The following is a 16,974-nucleotide window of genomic DNA, read 5'->3' on the forward strand; positions in this document are numbered from 1 at the left end:
AATGGAATATGAGTATGAATTATAATTTATGTCAACTTTATATAATGTATAACTCGAGATTCTCTTTCATTCTTGAAAAAAATTAGTTGTAAGTCAACAGACTTTGAGCATATTGTATATTTTATTGAATTTGTTACACCTTTCTTTTCTTCAACAAGAATTATGTGGTCTACAACAACAAAAAAAACACATATAATAAGGTTAGTAGAATAAAACATGAGCACCAAGAGAAAAATTTGGAAGCAAAATGCTAACCATAATGGAAGGCATAACATAACATGTTGCATTAGGGACAGGCTGGAAGTCAAAGGAGTGTGGAGTAAAACCCAAAAAGTACAAGCGTACATTCTTTGAAAGAGCAAATATTCCTCTCTTTCATATCCTCAGTTGAAAATAGAGGCAAATTACTTAAGGCCAGCACACTGCCCTGGCAACAGAGGTATTAGCTATTAGACACATGGCATGGTCTTCAGGCATTGGAGGGAACTTCAATTATGCACTCCCAGTACACAGTGGACCAAGATCTTGGCATTCTTTCCCAAGGTCACATTGGAAATAAAAACCAATCTTTGTTCCATCTACTTTAATTTATTTCTCTTTCCAGCTTCTTTTTTTCTCCTTTACTAATTACTATCAAGATGGCTAAGGAAACATTTAATCACAAGATTTGGGATAGTTTTCTGTCTGATACTGAACCAAAATCTCAACTGTACCACCACCCCATTCCTGTTTCTCTGCAACACAGTCTCTCCTCCCATCCTCATCCAATGCCTGGTTAACCTAAATTTTACTTTTATTGAATTTTAAACTGGACCTAAATATACCAGATAAGCTAATTAGTCTTTAGGACCTCTCTTTTATTTATTTTTACTTTATCCAGGCACTTTTAGAAGTCCTTTAGAATGATAGCTAGTACCCATTACATAGACCTTGCCCCACTTCTGAAGTGAGAGTATATCTACTCTGGCTCTGTCAACATTTTATGATCAATGATACTGTTAATCTTGAGTATTATGATGTTTGTCTTTCAGTTATTTGGTAGTACCTCAGAATTTCATTGCCAGGAGTCAATAAAATAATATGCCATCTCACATTTTAATATGACTTTAATCACTACTATATATTTAATATTTTTTTTATTTTTTAATTACAGTGGACATATAATATTATATTAGTTTCAGGTGTATGACATAGTCATTAGACATTTATATAATTCGTGAAGTGATCCCCTAATAAACCTGGTGCCCATCTGACACCATACATAGTTATTACATTATTGACTATATTCCCTATGCTATACTTTACATCCCAATGACTATTTTGTAACTACCAACTTGTACCTCTTAATCCCTTCTCTTCCTTCATACATCTTGCTAAACCTGTCCCATCTGGCAACTATCATAATGTTCTCTGTATCTATTGGTTTGTTTCTGTATTGTTTGTTGATTTTATTTATTTTTTTTAGATTCCACATATAAGTAAAATTATATGGTATGTGTCTTTCTCTGTGACTTACTTCACTCAGCATAATACCCTCTAGGTCCATCCATGTTGTTGCAGATGACAAGATTTCAATTTTTTTATATATGAGTAGTGTTCCATTGTATATATGTACCACTTATTCTTTACTCATTCATTTATTGATGGGCACTTAAGATGCTTCCATATCGTGGCTATTGTGAATAATGCTACTGTGAACATATAGATGCATTTGTCTTTTCAAATTAGTGTTTTGGGTCCTTCTTTGTCTCTTGTCAGAGCCTTCGTTTTAAAGTTTATTTTCTCTGGTATAAGAATTGCTACCCCAGCTTTTTTTTTTCATTTCCATTTTCATGAACTATCTTTTTCCATCCCTTTGTGTTCAGTCTGTGTGTGTCTTTTGATCTTATAGGCAGCATATGTAGGGGTCTTGTTTTCTTATCCATTCAGCTACCTTATCTTTTGATTGAAGCATTTAACTCTTTTACATTTGAACTACTTGTTGATAGATATGTAGTTATTGCTATTTTATTATTAATATCTTTTATACATATTTTTTCTTCTTAAAGAAATCCTTCCAGCATTTCCTGTAATACTGGCTTGGTGATGATGAAACATTTTAGCTTTTTCTTGTCTGGGGAGCTGTTTATCTCTCCTTTGATTCTAAATGATAGCTTTGCTAGGTAGAATAATATTGGTTGCAGGTCCTTGCTTTTCATCACTTTGAATATTTTATGACAATCCCTTCTAGCCTGCAAAGTTTCTGTTGAGAAATCAGTTTATAGTCTTATGAAAACTCCCATGTAGGTAACTAATTGATTTTCTCTTGCTGTTTTTAAGATTATCTCTTTGTCCATACCCTTTGGCATTTTAATTATAATGTGTTTTGATGTGGGCCTCCTTGGGTTCATCTTGTTTGGGACTCTAAATTTCCTGGGGCTGTATGTCTATTTCCTTCACCATGTTACAGAAGTTTGCCATCATTATTTCTACAAATAGGTTTTCAATTCCTTGTTCTCTCTCTCTCTCTTCTGGTACCTCTATGCTGTGAATGTTGTTATGTTTGATATTGTCCCAGAAGCTTCTTAATCTATTCATTTTTTGGACTCTTTTTTCTTGTTGCTGTTCTGATTGCATGTCCTCCACTGTCCCATCCTGTAAATCACTGATTCGATCCTCTGCTTCATCCACTCTGTTGATTCCCTCTAAGGTACTCTTAATCTCAAATATTCTATTCTTCATTTCTGATTGACTCCCTATTTTCCATCTCCATTTTTATGTTTTCCATCCTTTGTTAAAGTTCTGACTGAATTCATCTGCTCTTCCACTAAGTCCCTTGAGCATCCTTATAACCAGTGTTCTGAACTCTGCATCTGGTATATTGCCTGTCTCCATTTTGTTTAGTTCTTTTTCTGGAGCTTTGTTGTGATCTTTTGTTTGAGAAATGTTTCTTTGTCTACTCATTTTGGCTACCTCCCTGTGTTTGTCTCTATGTGTTAGGTAGAGCTGGTACGTCTCCTGGTCTTGGTAGAGTGGCCTTATGCAGTAGGTGTCCTGTGGAACCCAGTGACACAGTCGCCCTGATCACCTCAGATAGGTGCTCCAGGTGTGTCCCTTGTGTAGGTTGTGTTTGCCTTCCTGTTGTAGTTGAGCCTTGGTTGTTGTTTGCACATCAGTGAGAAGGATTGACCCTCAGGCTGACTGGTTTTGAGGACTGGCCGTGACTATAGTGGAAGAGATGTTGTGCAAGGGCAGGATTTGTTTTATCAGGGTTCTGGTGCCTGCCCAGTCTGCTCTTTGGGTGTGTCATTTGTGAAGCTGGTTGAGTAGTGCTCTCATGTGTTCCGATGCTGGCAACCAAGTGTAAAGGTTCTGGAACCTTTTAGGAGGTGCTTTGGTGCAGGCCAAAGTCAGCTGCTACCTGTGCCCTGCCTGGGGCCACTTGGTATGAGCTACAACATGATGTGCCTGGGAGAGGCTATGCTGTGAGCTGAGGCCAGCTGCCACTACTGCCAGGCTTAGGGCTGTTTAACAAGAGATCTGGAGCATGCCAAGGCCAAATGATATTTGTTTGGCTTTTGAGAAACTTCGATCGTTTTTAGAAAAGTTTTTAGCATGAGCCAAGACAGGCTGTTTGTATAAAAAAGCCACAAGAGATAGCTTGGGTGGGCCTGCAATTTGGGTTGGGCAGGGTCTCAGGGACACACCAAGGTGGGGAAAACAGTGTTTGCCTGGTTGATGCAGACTCAGAGATGATGGCCACATGCACATGCAGGTTTGGTGGAGGAAAGTGAGGGATGATGGCTTCTGCCAGCAGTTCTGTCTGGGAGAAAACTGCCTCTACAGTCCTCGCCCTGAAGCTAGATGATGCAGTTCCTCTAAGTATGTCCCTGGTGCCTTTTGAGCTGTTGCCCCAGTGCTAGAGCTCAGAGTGAGTGAGTCTGTCAGCCACTAAGTTCATGCACGGGCCATTTAAAAGAAATGTGTGCAACTCCAGCCACCGTCCATCTCACTCAGCCACAATTTCTACTGGTTTTCACAACCATAAGTTGTGCGGACTTTAATTCCTAACACTGGAACCCTGAATAGGGAGCCTGTGGTGGGGCTGGGACTCCTTACTCCTCAAGGAGGACCTCTGCATCAGAGATACCCCCTTCTGATTTTTTTAAAGCCTCAGCACCTGATATTCCTAGGTAGTCTCCCATCCATGTACTAACCAGGCCCAACACTGCTTAGCTTCCGAGATCAGACGAAATCAGGCATGTTCAGGGTGGTATGGCTGTAGACCCCTTTTTGATTTTTAACCACCACATGTGGATGTGGTACGAGCGTATTCAGAAAATTTGCCTCTACAATTTTGTGGTGGCTTCTGCTGTATGTGCTTAGTTATAGGACTTCAAATGATTCTCAGTGATGGTTGTTCTGTAGTTTAGTTGTAATTTTGAGGTAGTCATGGGTGGAGGCGAGTACAGCCTTTACCTGCTCCACCATTGTGCTCAGAATAAAATCACTACTATTTAAATATAAATTTCTGGGGTGGAAGTTTCTAGATTTGAAAGTAAATACATAATGTTACATAAGAAAGGTACCTAGTGAACTATAATGTCCCTGGAGTATACTGTATATCCAGAACACAGCTAATATTAAATAGCATGGCCAAAGTATGGCTCTGTTTTAAGCAGTTAAATTTCAACAAGAAAGTGCCCTCTATTCAGAATAAATATGGCATTCATGAAAGGTGAAATATACAAGATGCCAAAGAGCTGTGAATCTCTCCAAGTGTGAGGCTGTGTGAGCAATGTTTGATTTTCAACACCTCTCCCCTCCTTTCAGCAAACAGAACTCAACCTCAGCTCTGACTTTAATTTCCCTCCTTTTCCTGTAATAATATTATACAGTCCACTATTTGTGCTTTATGAGGTATCAGATTTTTTAAATAACCATTTATTTTAAAGAGAGATTTTCAAATATTCCATTACAGGTTCTCCTGAAACTTAATCATTGCTTTCCTTGTATTCCAGTTGGAACTATTGGCTTTGGTACAGGGATGGGGAAAGAAAGGGAAATGTGTTACATTTATTTGAAAAAGTGTATCCCTCCATGATTTGATCATTTTTACAATGAATATCTGAATGGTTTAATTATATTCCTAGTTAAATTTTAAATTTGTGTCCCCAAAAGTCTCTATGCTTTTACAATGTTGAAATATATAAATGCTAAAAATTGTGTGCCACAGCAGACTTATATATAATCAAATTGGGCTGCTGTGGAAATCTTATGGACTGTGAGCTTAAAATCAGTTCTGCGTAAATATTTAATAACTTTTAAACAACAAATGTCAAAATTTAAGCAGCTGATTTCTTTTTTCCTATCTGAAAGGAAGAAAACTAGTATGTCATTATTTAAATGTATCTAAAATTTGTGATGTAAATATCTGAGAACCTCAGGATTTAGAGCTGGTATATAGGTACCACTGCTTATATTATTATCTTTTAAGATTAAATCCAATCATTTAAAAATCCTTCCGGCCCTTTGAGTTAACTTTTTTACTCTCTTTCCTTACCTTTTAAATTTTTTTCTCATTCATTTAAATATTGGTTTAATAAACAGAACTGCTTCATACATCTAAATGATTCCTTTCTTTCAAAGATAACAACAAGTTTGAACTTTATTGTTCCAAACATTGATACGTGTGTGTGTGTGTGTGTGTGTGTGTGTGTGTGTGTGTTTTCTCTAAGCTGCGAGCTGGTCCATTTGATGAGTTCCAGATTGCTACCATGCTAAAGGAAATTTTGAAAGGTCTGGACTATCTGCATTCAGAAAAGAAAATTCACCGAGACATAAAAGGTATACTAACGTCCAATATAAACCTGAGAAAAATAGATGCATTCTGAGGAAGATAAGCTTCTTTTCACTTTTTGTTTTTTTTCCCTCCTAGCTGCCAATGTCTTGCTCTCAGAACAAGGAGATGTTAAACTTGCTGACTTTGGAGTTGCTGGCCAGCTGACAGATACACAAATTAAAAGAAATACCTTTGTGGGTACACCATTTTGGATGGCTCCTGAAGTTATTCAACAGTCGGCTTATGACTCAAAAGTAAATTGTTACCTGTACAAGATGTTTTTTGTTTTTAATAATAAATTTTATATAACATATTATCTTATTTACTACATTGCCTTAATTTTCCTTCCTTTAAAATTATTCCTAAAGCTAGAATTATGTCAAATGTTGCTGCTAAATTATAATTGAGTTTCCTTGATGCCAGTACTATTCAGACCCTATTCCCTTCAATTTCCTTTCATCCCACTTGGAATAAAATCCAAAGTCCTTGCTATTATATACATGGCTCACTAGGATTTGGCCCTTGTCTGCCTCTTCAACCTCATCTCCTATAACTCTCCTCTATATTCTACCTGCTTCAGTCACAGTGGCCTCATTGCTGTTCCATAAAAATAACAAGTGCACTTGCCCTCCTTCTATCTGAAATAAACTTCTTCCTAATGAGGTCTCTACTTTAAACATCTCAGCCTCTTGACTCCATCATTCATTATTTTCTTATGCTAAGTTATTTTCTTCACAGAACTTAGCACCATCTGATACCATATTATTTATCTATTTTTGTCTTCTACTAAAATACAAGCACCTTGAGAGCAGGGACTTTTGTCTGGTTTATCCACCACCTGAATCCTCAGTACCTAGAATGTGATACTTGGCACAAAGTATGGAATTTGATAATTTTTTTAAATAAATGAATTTTATTAATAAAAATTTATTAACGTCACATTTCTTGCAACACTTTAATATTACCATTAGCTTCCACAGGCTATTTTGTAGCAGTGTGTTGGAATGGAGTTTCAAGATCATTTTCTTTCTCTTACCTTAGGCTGACATTTGGTCATTGGGAATTACTGCTATTGAACTAGCCAAAGGAGAGCCACCGAACTCTGATATGCATCCAATGAGAGTTCTATTTCTTATTCCAAAAAGCAATCCTCCAACTCTTGTTGGAGACTTCACTAAGTCCTTTAAGGAGTTTATTGATGCTTGCTTGAACAAAGATCCATCATTTGTGAGTATATATTGCTTTTACTACCTTTGTCTATTATAAGAACTATATAGAACAAACATATTTTTTCTACAGTGAGAAATACAGTGCATGTGAAAATTGGCTAAGTTATATCCAAGAACTTGGTTCTTCCCTCTATATTGCTAATTCTGTTCAGTTCTTAACAAGATCCTTAGTTCTTTTGCTCCTTCCACTCTATCTTTTTTTATGTTTTTCAGAGTCCTTAGCTTATTCTTTATTCTATTATTTCCTATTTCAGGGGGAAAGAAATTTGAGAAATGAAATTTATTTAATAGTATGTCATGAATGAAGTTTATGGGTAACTATTCACAATAATTTTTACTCAACTGTGTTTTCACTTTTCATACATTTCACTATTTTAAAATTAATGTTTAGAAATTCCAACATGAAGGTGCATACTATTCCTGAAGTCTAGTGAATCTCACTCATTTACCTAGCAAATTTGATTACAGTTGTTTTACTGTTTTTAAAATAAAGCTGCCTGGCTGTTGGTGGGATTGAAAATTGGTACAGCCGCTATGGAAAACAGTATGGAGATTCCTCAAAAAATTAAAAATAAACTACCTTATGACTAAACAATTTCACTTCTTGGTATTTATAAAAAAAAATTCAAAACACTAATTCAAAAAGATATGTGTACCCCTATGCTCACGACAGCATTATTTAGCCAAGATTTGGAAGCAACCTACATGCCCATAAGTAGATGAATGGATAAAGAAGAGGGGGTACATATTATTACTCAGCCATAAAAAAGAATGAAATCTTGCCATCTGCAGCAGGAATGCATCTAGAGGGTATTATGCTGAGTGAAATAAGTCAGACAGAGAAAGACAAATACCATATAATTTCACTTATATATGAAATCTAAAGAAAAAAATTAATGAACAAACAAAACAGAAACAGACTCATGGATATAGAGAACAAACTGATGGTTGTCATATGGGAGTGGAGTTGAAGAGCTGAGTGGAAAAGGGAGGGGATTAAGAAGTACAAACTAGTAGTTAAAAAATAATTACAGGATATAAAGTACAGCATAAGGAATATAGTCAATAATATTGTAATAATTATGTATAGGTGGGTACTAGATTTATTGGGGAGATCACTTCATAAATTATGTAAATAACCACAATGCTGTATAACTGAAACCAATATAAAATAATATTGAATATCGACTATAATTGAAAAATAAAAAAAATAATAAATGAAGCTGCCTGGTGATTTCTAGATACTAGAAATGTATAAAAACTATCTAAGTTTGATGTGCCAATTTAAAGTTGATAACGAATGTTCTGATATTAATAAAGTACTAGGTTGGACCTATCCCCCATAGCACCTGGTATTTGTATTTAGATTCCATATGAATTAATCTGGGGATCATACAATGTGTACAGCTAATAACAAAGTTACAGCATTGCTAGTTTTCATCCATTTTTTTTCCAATTTACGGCAAATATAACAAAAGTATTTAAAGTACTATTTGAGATGTTTTTAAATTTTTAATTTATTTTCAAAATCCTGCCATGTGTTTCTCTGCTTTGAGAAGGCCTTGGCCTGCTGGTTTGCTGGTAGATAAGCTACCTTTTGCCATTGGGCTATTTAACAAACTGGTACCAAAACAGTGAATTGAATTTGGTTACCTTGATCCACTTCAAAAATAGAATTAGCTCTTGTCCTACAGCATTTTAGTTGTCCTCATGTCTACAGACATACTTTTACACCATTAAACTTAATAATTGAAATGATTTCTTACCACTTGTTGCACTCATAAAGAGCATATTCATGCATATTTCATTTTTTTCGTTAGCGTCCTACAGCTAAAGAACTTTTAAAACACAAATTCATCGTAAAAAATTCAAAGAAGACTTCTTATCTGACTGAACTGATAGATCGATTTAAGAGGTGGAAGGCAGAAGGACACAGCGATGATGAAACTGATTCTGAGGGCTCTGATTCGTATGTACAAATTAATTAATTTTTATTTAAATATCCTATATTAATATTGTGTATCATTTAACTGTGATCCACAATGCTTTCTCTAGCATATAATACAAACTGTATTCTAAAGTTCTACTTTAGAAACTGTGAAAATCTTTCAAATCATAGATGTGGAGTAAAATGAATTTGAAAACAAGTTTTTTTTTCTTAGTTTTAAATGGTCTCAGTCTAACCCCTAGTGGATACTTGAGTATATTACAGAATTTTGGAACAAGATTTGATTAAAGGTGTTTAATCAAACACCTATTAGTTTGCCAAAAGTGATAGATAAGGGGCTATTTCTTCTCATACTTTGTTGGCAACCTACAAAATCTCTCTGGAGAATTGACCTCCAGGCCTTTCCTACCTCTCAGCCATGGACCAAATCATGATCAGAGTGGTACATTTAAATACAGTAAGTCCTTATATAATGTTGTCAATAGGTTCTTGGAAACTGCAACTTTAAGCAAAATGTCATAATGAAACCAATTTACCATTCGCTCATCAATAAAAACAAGAGTTAAGTTCCTGTGACACATTTCTGGTTACAAGAACATCATCAAACTCTAAATAAAGCATTGAAATAAATATAAGCTATACATACATTTAAGAAATATGAATACAGATGAATAAATGTAAGCTATACATACATTTAAGAAAGATGCTGATTCCAGTTTAGAGTTTGGGGTGGCTGGAGCCTCTCTCAGCATCACAGGGACAGGACACCCTTTCATACTAGGGTGACACACACAGCCATATTCACTCAGACAAAGACAACTTAGACATGCCAGTTCACCTTCACATGCACATTTTAGGGATGTGGGAGAAACCAGAGGATCCAGAGAAAATTCACAGAGACATGAGAACATGTAAACTCTACACAGATAGTAGCCCTGGCTAGGAATCAGTTTTTTCCTCATCAACATTATAATGAAATGACATTATTCAAGGACCTGAGGTATTTATTTATAAATGATGTGTACCCCTTTAAAAATTGTACTTTTTTAACAGCAGCATTTACATTAACATTTTAGTCTTTAAGTCCATCAATTAATTTATACTAGAATAGTCTGTATACTACACCAGAATTTATACCTCCACTGGCTAAAATACTCTGAGTCCTGCATTTATGAGAAAGTGCCCAAATTTTGAATGGGATAAAAAAAATACCAGGATAATTTTTGTACCCTGTTCTAATGGTTGTTGGCCTTAGCTGCCCATCAGAGTTGCCTATGGAGACTTAAAAAATCACAAGCCATACTGCAGAAGATTCTGATCCAGTTAGTTCTGAAGACTGAGTATGTGGTAACAGGTCTCCACATGTTATTTTATGCATACTTAGAGTTGATAACCACTGCTACTCTTCAGTAAAATGTAGTATCTACTTGAAACTTAGATCAAATGCTTTTTTATGCTATGATTTTTTATACATTGGGACAGTTCTCTCTTCAGAGTTTGACTGCATTGATTTGGTATTTTTACCAAGTTGAATTATTTAGAAACTTAAAGAAATATCTTTGTAAATCTTTTTAGGGAATCCACTAACAGGGAAAATAATACTCATCCTGAATGGAGCTTTACCACTGTACGAAAGAAGCCTGATCCAAAGAAACTGCAGAATGGGGCTGTACGTACATAGAGATGATCAATTCCTCTTGGTAGACTTCTTTGAACAATGTAGTGAGATTTTGATGGCCAAAAATTTTGGAATTTGATACCCCTAAATGTCTGTCTACCTCACCACATCCCTAGTATATACTTCATTTCCCATTAGTTTTGAACTAATTAAGAAAGGGTCATAGAAGTCATTTATATAGCCATCAGTATATATTCAAATGCATTTTACCTAGAGATAAATAAATCCAGTGAAGTCATGGATATCTATTGTAACCTTAAAGTTAGAAGCGTTCTGGACGATGGTTGGGAATTAGTGATGGGAAGAAAGCATGGAGACTTACCTTATACTGGTCTTTGTTGGGGGGATTCAAATTAATGCACATTTACCATAGAATAAGAAAAATATAAATGATAATTTTAATTTCATGTGTATAATTTATATACTTTGTTCAAAGGAGCAAGACATTGTGCAAACCCTGAACTGTTTGTCTATGATAATCACACCTGCATTTGCTGAAGTAAGTACAGATTTATCAGAATTGGATATGTAGTTTAAGAAGTACAGTAATTTTAAATGTTATAGCTAATGATCTTTCTCAGCTTAAACAGCAGGATGAGAATAATACTAGCAGGAATCAGGCAATTGAAGAACTTGAGAAAAGTATAGCTGTGGCAGAAGCCGCCTGTCCTGGCATCACAGATAAAATGGTGAAGAAGTTAATTGAAAAATTTCAAAAGTAAGCTTGAAATGTTATTCTTAAAAAAATATTTTCACATTTTGTGTTGGATTTTAATTTATGATGCAATATAATTGCTTTGATTTTTCAAAACTATTTATTTATTTATTTATTTATTTATTTATTTATTTATTTGCTTTGTTTAGGTTAATTTTTTTATGTTAACATTAGTTAATGAAATCCAGTAAGTTTCAGCTGTACATTTTAACAATAAGGCACGCGCGCGCACACACACACACACACACACACACACGCACACTTATTTATTTATTTATTTACATTGTAGATTAAACTCCCATAGTTAGATTTCTTTCTGTCACCACATATTGACCCCTTTTATGCCATCCACGTCCCCCGCCTCTACCCTCTGGTAATCTCTAGTCTATTGTCCATGTCCACAGGTCTCTGTTTGTTTGTTTTACGCATTTGTTGCTTTTACGTTTATATCCCAGAAATAAGCGATATAATGTGATTTTCAGCTTTTTCTGTCTGGCTTATTTCACTTAGCATGATTATCTTGAGGTCCATCCATGTTGTCGCAAATGGCAGTATTTCATCTCTTCTTATGGCTGAGTAATATTCCATTGCATATATGTACCACAGCTTTTTTATCCAATCATTTCCCATAGGACATTTCAGTTACTTCTGTGTCCTGGCCATCGTGAATTACACTGCTGTGAACATCAGTGTGAAAATATCTTTTCAGATATGAGTCTCTGAGATAAATATCCAGTAGAGGGATGGCTGGATCACATTCAATTCTTAGTCTTTTGAGGAACCTCCACAGTATTTTCTATAGTGAATGTACCAATTTGCAGTCCCACCAGCAGTGTATGAGGGTCCCTTTCTCTCAACATCCTCTCCACCATTTGTTATTACTTGTCCTGTTGATTATAACTATTCTAACAAGTGTGAGATGGTATATCATTGTGGTTTTTATTTGCATTTTCCTAATAGGTAGCGATGTTGAGCATGTTTTCATAATTTGTTGGCCATTTGTATATACTCTAGGGAGAAGTGTCATTTCAGGTCCTCTGCACATTTTTGGTTTGGATCATTTGGGTTTTGTCGTTGTTGTTCTTGTTATTGAGTTATATGAATTCTTTGTATATTTTGGATATTAGGCCCTTATCGGAGGCACTGCTCGCAAATACCTTATCACATTCGGATGGTTGTCTCTTTACCTTGCTGACTGTTTCTTTTGCCATGCAGCAGCTTTTTAGTTTGATGTAGTCTCATTCATTTATTTTTGCTATGACTTCCCTTGCCTTTGAGGTCAAATTCATAAAATCCTCTTTAAGTCCAAGGTCCTTGAGTTTAGTTCCTGTTTTCTTTGTATGTTCTTGTTTCAGGTCTTATATGCAGGTCTTTAATCTATTTGGAGTTAATTTTGGTGTGTGGTGATAGACAACAGTCTAGTTTCATTCTTTTGCAGGTAGCTTTCCAGTTTTCTCAGCACCATTTATTGAAGAGGCTTTCCTTTCTAGACTGTATGTTTTTGGCACTTTTGTCAAATATTTGTCCATATAAACATGGATTTACTTCTGGACTCTTGATTCTGTTCCACTGGTCCGTGTGTCTGTTTTGCTGCCAATACCATGTCATTTTGATTACCGTCATTCTGTAATATAATTTGAAGCCATGCACAGTGATGCCTCCAGCCTCATTCTTTTTTCTCAGGATGGCTTTGGCAATTCGGGGTCTCTTGTGCTTTGATACAAATCTGATGATTTTTTGTTCTATTTCTTAAAAAAATACCGATGGGATTTTCAAGGGATTGCATTAAATCTATATAATGATTTATGTAATAAGGTCATTTTAACTATGTTGATTCTTCCAATTCAAGAACATGGAATATCTTTCCATTTCTTTGTATCTTCTTTGATTTCTTGTAACACGGACTTATAGTTCTCATTTTATAGGTCCTTCCCATGGTTTGTTATATTTATTCCACGGTATTTTATCCTTTTTGTTGCAATTGCAAAAGGAATTATTTTTTCCATTTCTTTTTCTGACACTTTATTATTAGAGTATAGGAATGCTGTGGATTTTTAAATGTTGATTATGTATCCAGAGACTTTACTGTACTTGCTTATTAGTTCTAGTAATGTTCTTGTGGAGTCTTTCAGGTTTTATATATAGAAAATCATGTCACCCATATATAGTGACGTTTGACTTCTTTGTTTCCTATTTGGATATCTTTTATATCTTTCTCTTGCCTGATTGCACTCGCTAAGACCTCCAATGATATATTGAATAACAGTGGTAATAGTGGAGAGCATTGCCTTATTCCTGATATTAGAGGGAAGGTTTTTAATTTTTCACCTTTAAGTATAATATTGGCTGAGGTTTTGTCATATATGGCCTTTATTATATTAAGGTTCTTCCCTTCTATGCCAATTTTGTTAAGTGTTTTGATCATAAATGGATGCTGTATCTTGTTGAATGCTTCTTCTGCATCTATTAATGTGATCATATGATTCTTATTTTTTTACTTTGTTCATGTGGTGTATCACATGAATTGCTTTGCATAGGTTGAACCATCCCTGTGCCCCTGTAATGAAACCCCATTGATCCTGGTGTATAATCTTTTTAATATGTCGCTGTATTTGATTTACTAGTATCTTTTTTAGGATTTTTTAATATGCATTCGTGAGAAATATTGGTCTGTAGTTTCCTTTTTGTGTGTGTTATCTTTACTAAATTTTGGTATCAGGGTAATATTGGCCTCCTAAAATGAGTTAGGAAGTATTTCCTCCTCTTCGATTATCTGGAAGAGTTTGTGGAGAATAGGTATTCAATTTTCTTTGAATGATTGATAGGATTAACTGGTGAAGCCATCTCATCCTGGACTTTTACTTTTTGGTAGGTTTTTGATAATTGTTTCAATTTGCATACTACTGAATGGTCTATTTAGATTTTCCAGTTCTTGATTCAGTAAGGAAGGTTATATCTTCCTAAGTACTGGTCCATGTCTTCTAGGTTATTACATTCGGTGTTACATACTTTTTCATAGTGTTCTTGTATGATCCTTTGTATTTCTGCATGTCTGTTGTAATTTCCTCCTCTTTCATCTCTGATTTTGTTTATTTGTGTCCTTTCTCTTTTTTCTTTTCTGAGTCTAGCCAGGGCTTTGTCAATTTTATTAACATTCTCGAAGGACCAGCTCTTTGTTGCATTAAGTTTTTTCTATTGTTTTTTTGTTTGTTTTCAATTTCATATATTTCTGCTATAATTTTGAATATTTTTTTTCCTTCTGCTGGCCTTAGGCTTCATTTCTTCTTCCTTTTCTAGTTAACATGATATGTTAGGTTGTTTATTTGGGTTTGTTCTTGTTTTTAGAGATAGGCCTGTAATGATATGAACTTTCCTCTTATTATCGCTTTTGCCATGTCCCAAAAGTTTAGTTTGGATATGTTGTACTATCATTATCATTCATATATATATATATATATATATATATATATATATATATATATATCTTGATCTCTCTTTTTATTTCTTCACTCACCTAGTTATTCTTCAGTAGCATGTTGTTTAATCTCAATATATTTGTTGTTTTCCTGCTTTGTTTTTACAATTGATCTTTAGCTTCAAAGCATTATGATCAGAGAATATGGTTGATATGATTTCAACCTTTTATATTTGTTGAGGCTAGCTGTGTGTCCCAGTATGTGGCCAATTTTTGAGAATGTTCCATGTAACCGTTTTGAGATGGAAGGCTCTGTAAATGTCAATTATGTCCAGTTGGTCTATGGTGTCATTTAAAGATGTTATTTCCTTATTGATTTTCTGTTTGGATGATCTGTCCATATCTGGCAGTGGGGTATTTAGGTCCCCTACTATGATACTTTTTTGGTCTGTTTCTCCCATAAGTTCTGATAGTAATTGCTTTATATATTTTGAGTCTCCCTGATTGGGAGCATAGATATTAATAAGTGCTGTATCTTCTTGGTGCATGATTCCCTTTATCATTATGAAGTGTCCCTTAGTATCTTTCTTTACCTTTTTTATTTTGAAGTTTAGTTCTTCTGATATTAGTACCACTACTTCCACTGTTCTCTGAATGCCATTTGCTTGAAATGTCACTTTCTACTCTTTAACTTTGAGTCTGTATTTGTCTTTGGAGCTGAGATGTGTCTTCTGGAGGCAGCATATGGTTGGGTTTTGTTTTGTGATCTATTCTGCAACTCTGTGCCTTTTTATTGTTGAGTGAGTTCAGTCCATTTACACTTGATTAATGAAATATGAGATCTTCTTATAGCCATTTTATCTTTTGCTTTCTGGAAGTTCGGTGTTTCCCTTGCTTCCTTGTCCTTGTGTACCTGTTTTTTTTTTATTTTGGTTGGGTTTTGTGGGGCTTTTCTCTGTCCTTCTTGTTTTATGTTATATACTTGAGTTCTGAATCTCTGTCATGTGGTTACCATTACGAATATGTAAAGGACAGTTATATTTATATAGTCATCCATTTTCTTCTGATTGTGCCTTATCTCCATTCTACTTTGAGAATTTTGAATCTTGAATGCTCCCCTTTTCAGTCACTGTTATCTCAGTTTGTCCCTATTTATGCTAAATATTCATTATTATCTTGTTATAGCAAATCTTTTCTTATGGTTTAAGGTTATAATGCCCTGTTCTAGTAAGGGTTGCATCCCACTGCTTCTCTCTGCCTGCTAGTTGCCTTACTCCTAATTATGTTTTTTTGTTTTTTTTTTGTCATTTTGTTTTAGCTAAGTTGACCTCTTTCAGTATTTCCTGTAATGCAGGCCTCATAGTGGAGAATTCCTTTAATTTTTTGTGTGTCTGGAAAGGTCTTTATTCTCCTTCATATAGGAGAATAAAGGAGAGCTTTGCTGGATATATTTTTCTTGGCTGGTAGTTCCTTTCATTTAATATTTTGAATATTTGATTCCACTCTTTTCTGGCTTGTAAGGTTTGTGCTGAGGAGTCCAACAATAATCTAATTTGTTTTTGTTTATAAGTTACCATCCTCTTTTCCCTGGCTACCCTGAGAATTCTTTGTTTTTCATTGATTTTAGATAATTTTTATACGATGTGTCTTGGAGAAGCCCTTTTTGAGTTGAGGTATTTATGTGTTCTGTTGACTTCTTGAATTCCAAGCTGCAGCTCATTCCTTAGATCTGGGAAATTCTCATCCACTATTTGCCTGAAAATGCTTTCTAATCCCTGCTCCTTTTCTTCCCCCTTGAGAATGCCCATTATTCTTATGTTTCCTCTCCTGATAGTATCAGCTAGTTCTTGTATTTCTCTTCCATTATTTTTCATTCTTGTTTCTCTTTTCTTCCTTCTGATTTGTTTTTCTACTTCTGTCTTCGATATCACTGGCCCTTTCCTCCATTTGGTCTACTCTATTTCCCAAGCTTGTCATTTCTTTTTTCATCTCTTTCAGTGTGTTCTTCATCTCCAGAAGTTCTATTTGGTTCTTTTTGAGGGTTTCAGTCTCCTTGCTAAAGAACTAATCTGCTCATCTAGTTGTTCTTTCAGATCCTGAAATTGTTGATATGAGTCATATTGGATCTCATATCGGTTCCATTCTAAATTCTCTATCATTTAAGTCGC

The 16,974-nt window shown here is 35.0% G+C and overlaps 1 protein-coding gene and 1 pseudogene across 3 annotated transcripts in view; one reads left to right on the forward strand and one right to left on the reverse strand.

The window, feature by feature from the left end:
- The window catches only part of STK26 (serine/threonine kinase 26), a 79,820-nt gene that overhangs the window by 46,970 nt on the left and 15,876 nt on the right, over nt 1–16,974 (forward strand). For all 3 annotated transcript variants that reach the window (XR_004952836.1, XM_036226750.1, XM_036226749.1), the window contains exons 5-11: nt 5,718–5,826; nt 5,918–6,075; nt 6,863–7,048; nt 8,871–9,019; nt 10,574–10,667; nt 11,113–11,175; nt 11,258–11,394. Coding sequence is in view for 2 of the 3 variants with exons in the window: in XM_036226750.1 (XP_036082643.1) it covers nt 5,718–5,826; nt 5,918–6,075; nt 6,863–7,048; nt 8,871–9,019; nt 10,574–10,667; nt 11,113–11,175; nt 11,258–11,394 (896 nt within the window). In the remaining variant the exon portion in view is untranslated. The remainder of the gene's footprint in view (nt 1–5,717; nt 5,827–5,917; nt 6,076–6,862; nt 7,049–8,870; nt 9,020–10,573; nt 10,668–11,112; nt 11,176–11,257; nt 11,395–16,974) is intronic.
- LOC118608443 lies at nt 4,148–4,266 on the reverse strand (annotated as a pseudogene).

This window comes from Rousettus aegyptiacus, unplaced genomic scaffold (assembly GCF_014176215.1).
Source record: "Rousettus aegyptiacus isolate mRouAeg1 unplaced genomic scaffold, mRouAeg1.p scaffold_m13_p_9, whole genome shotgun sequence".
NCBI classification, from domain to species: domain Eukaryota; kingdom Metazoa; phylum Chordata; class Mammalia; order Chiroptera; family Pteropodidae; genus Rousettus; species Rousettus aegyptiacus.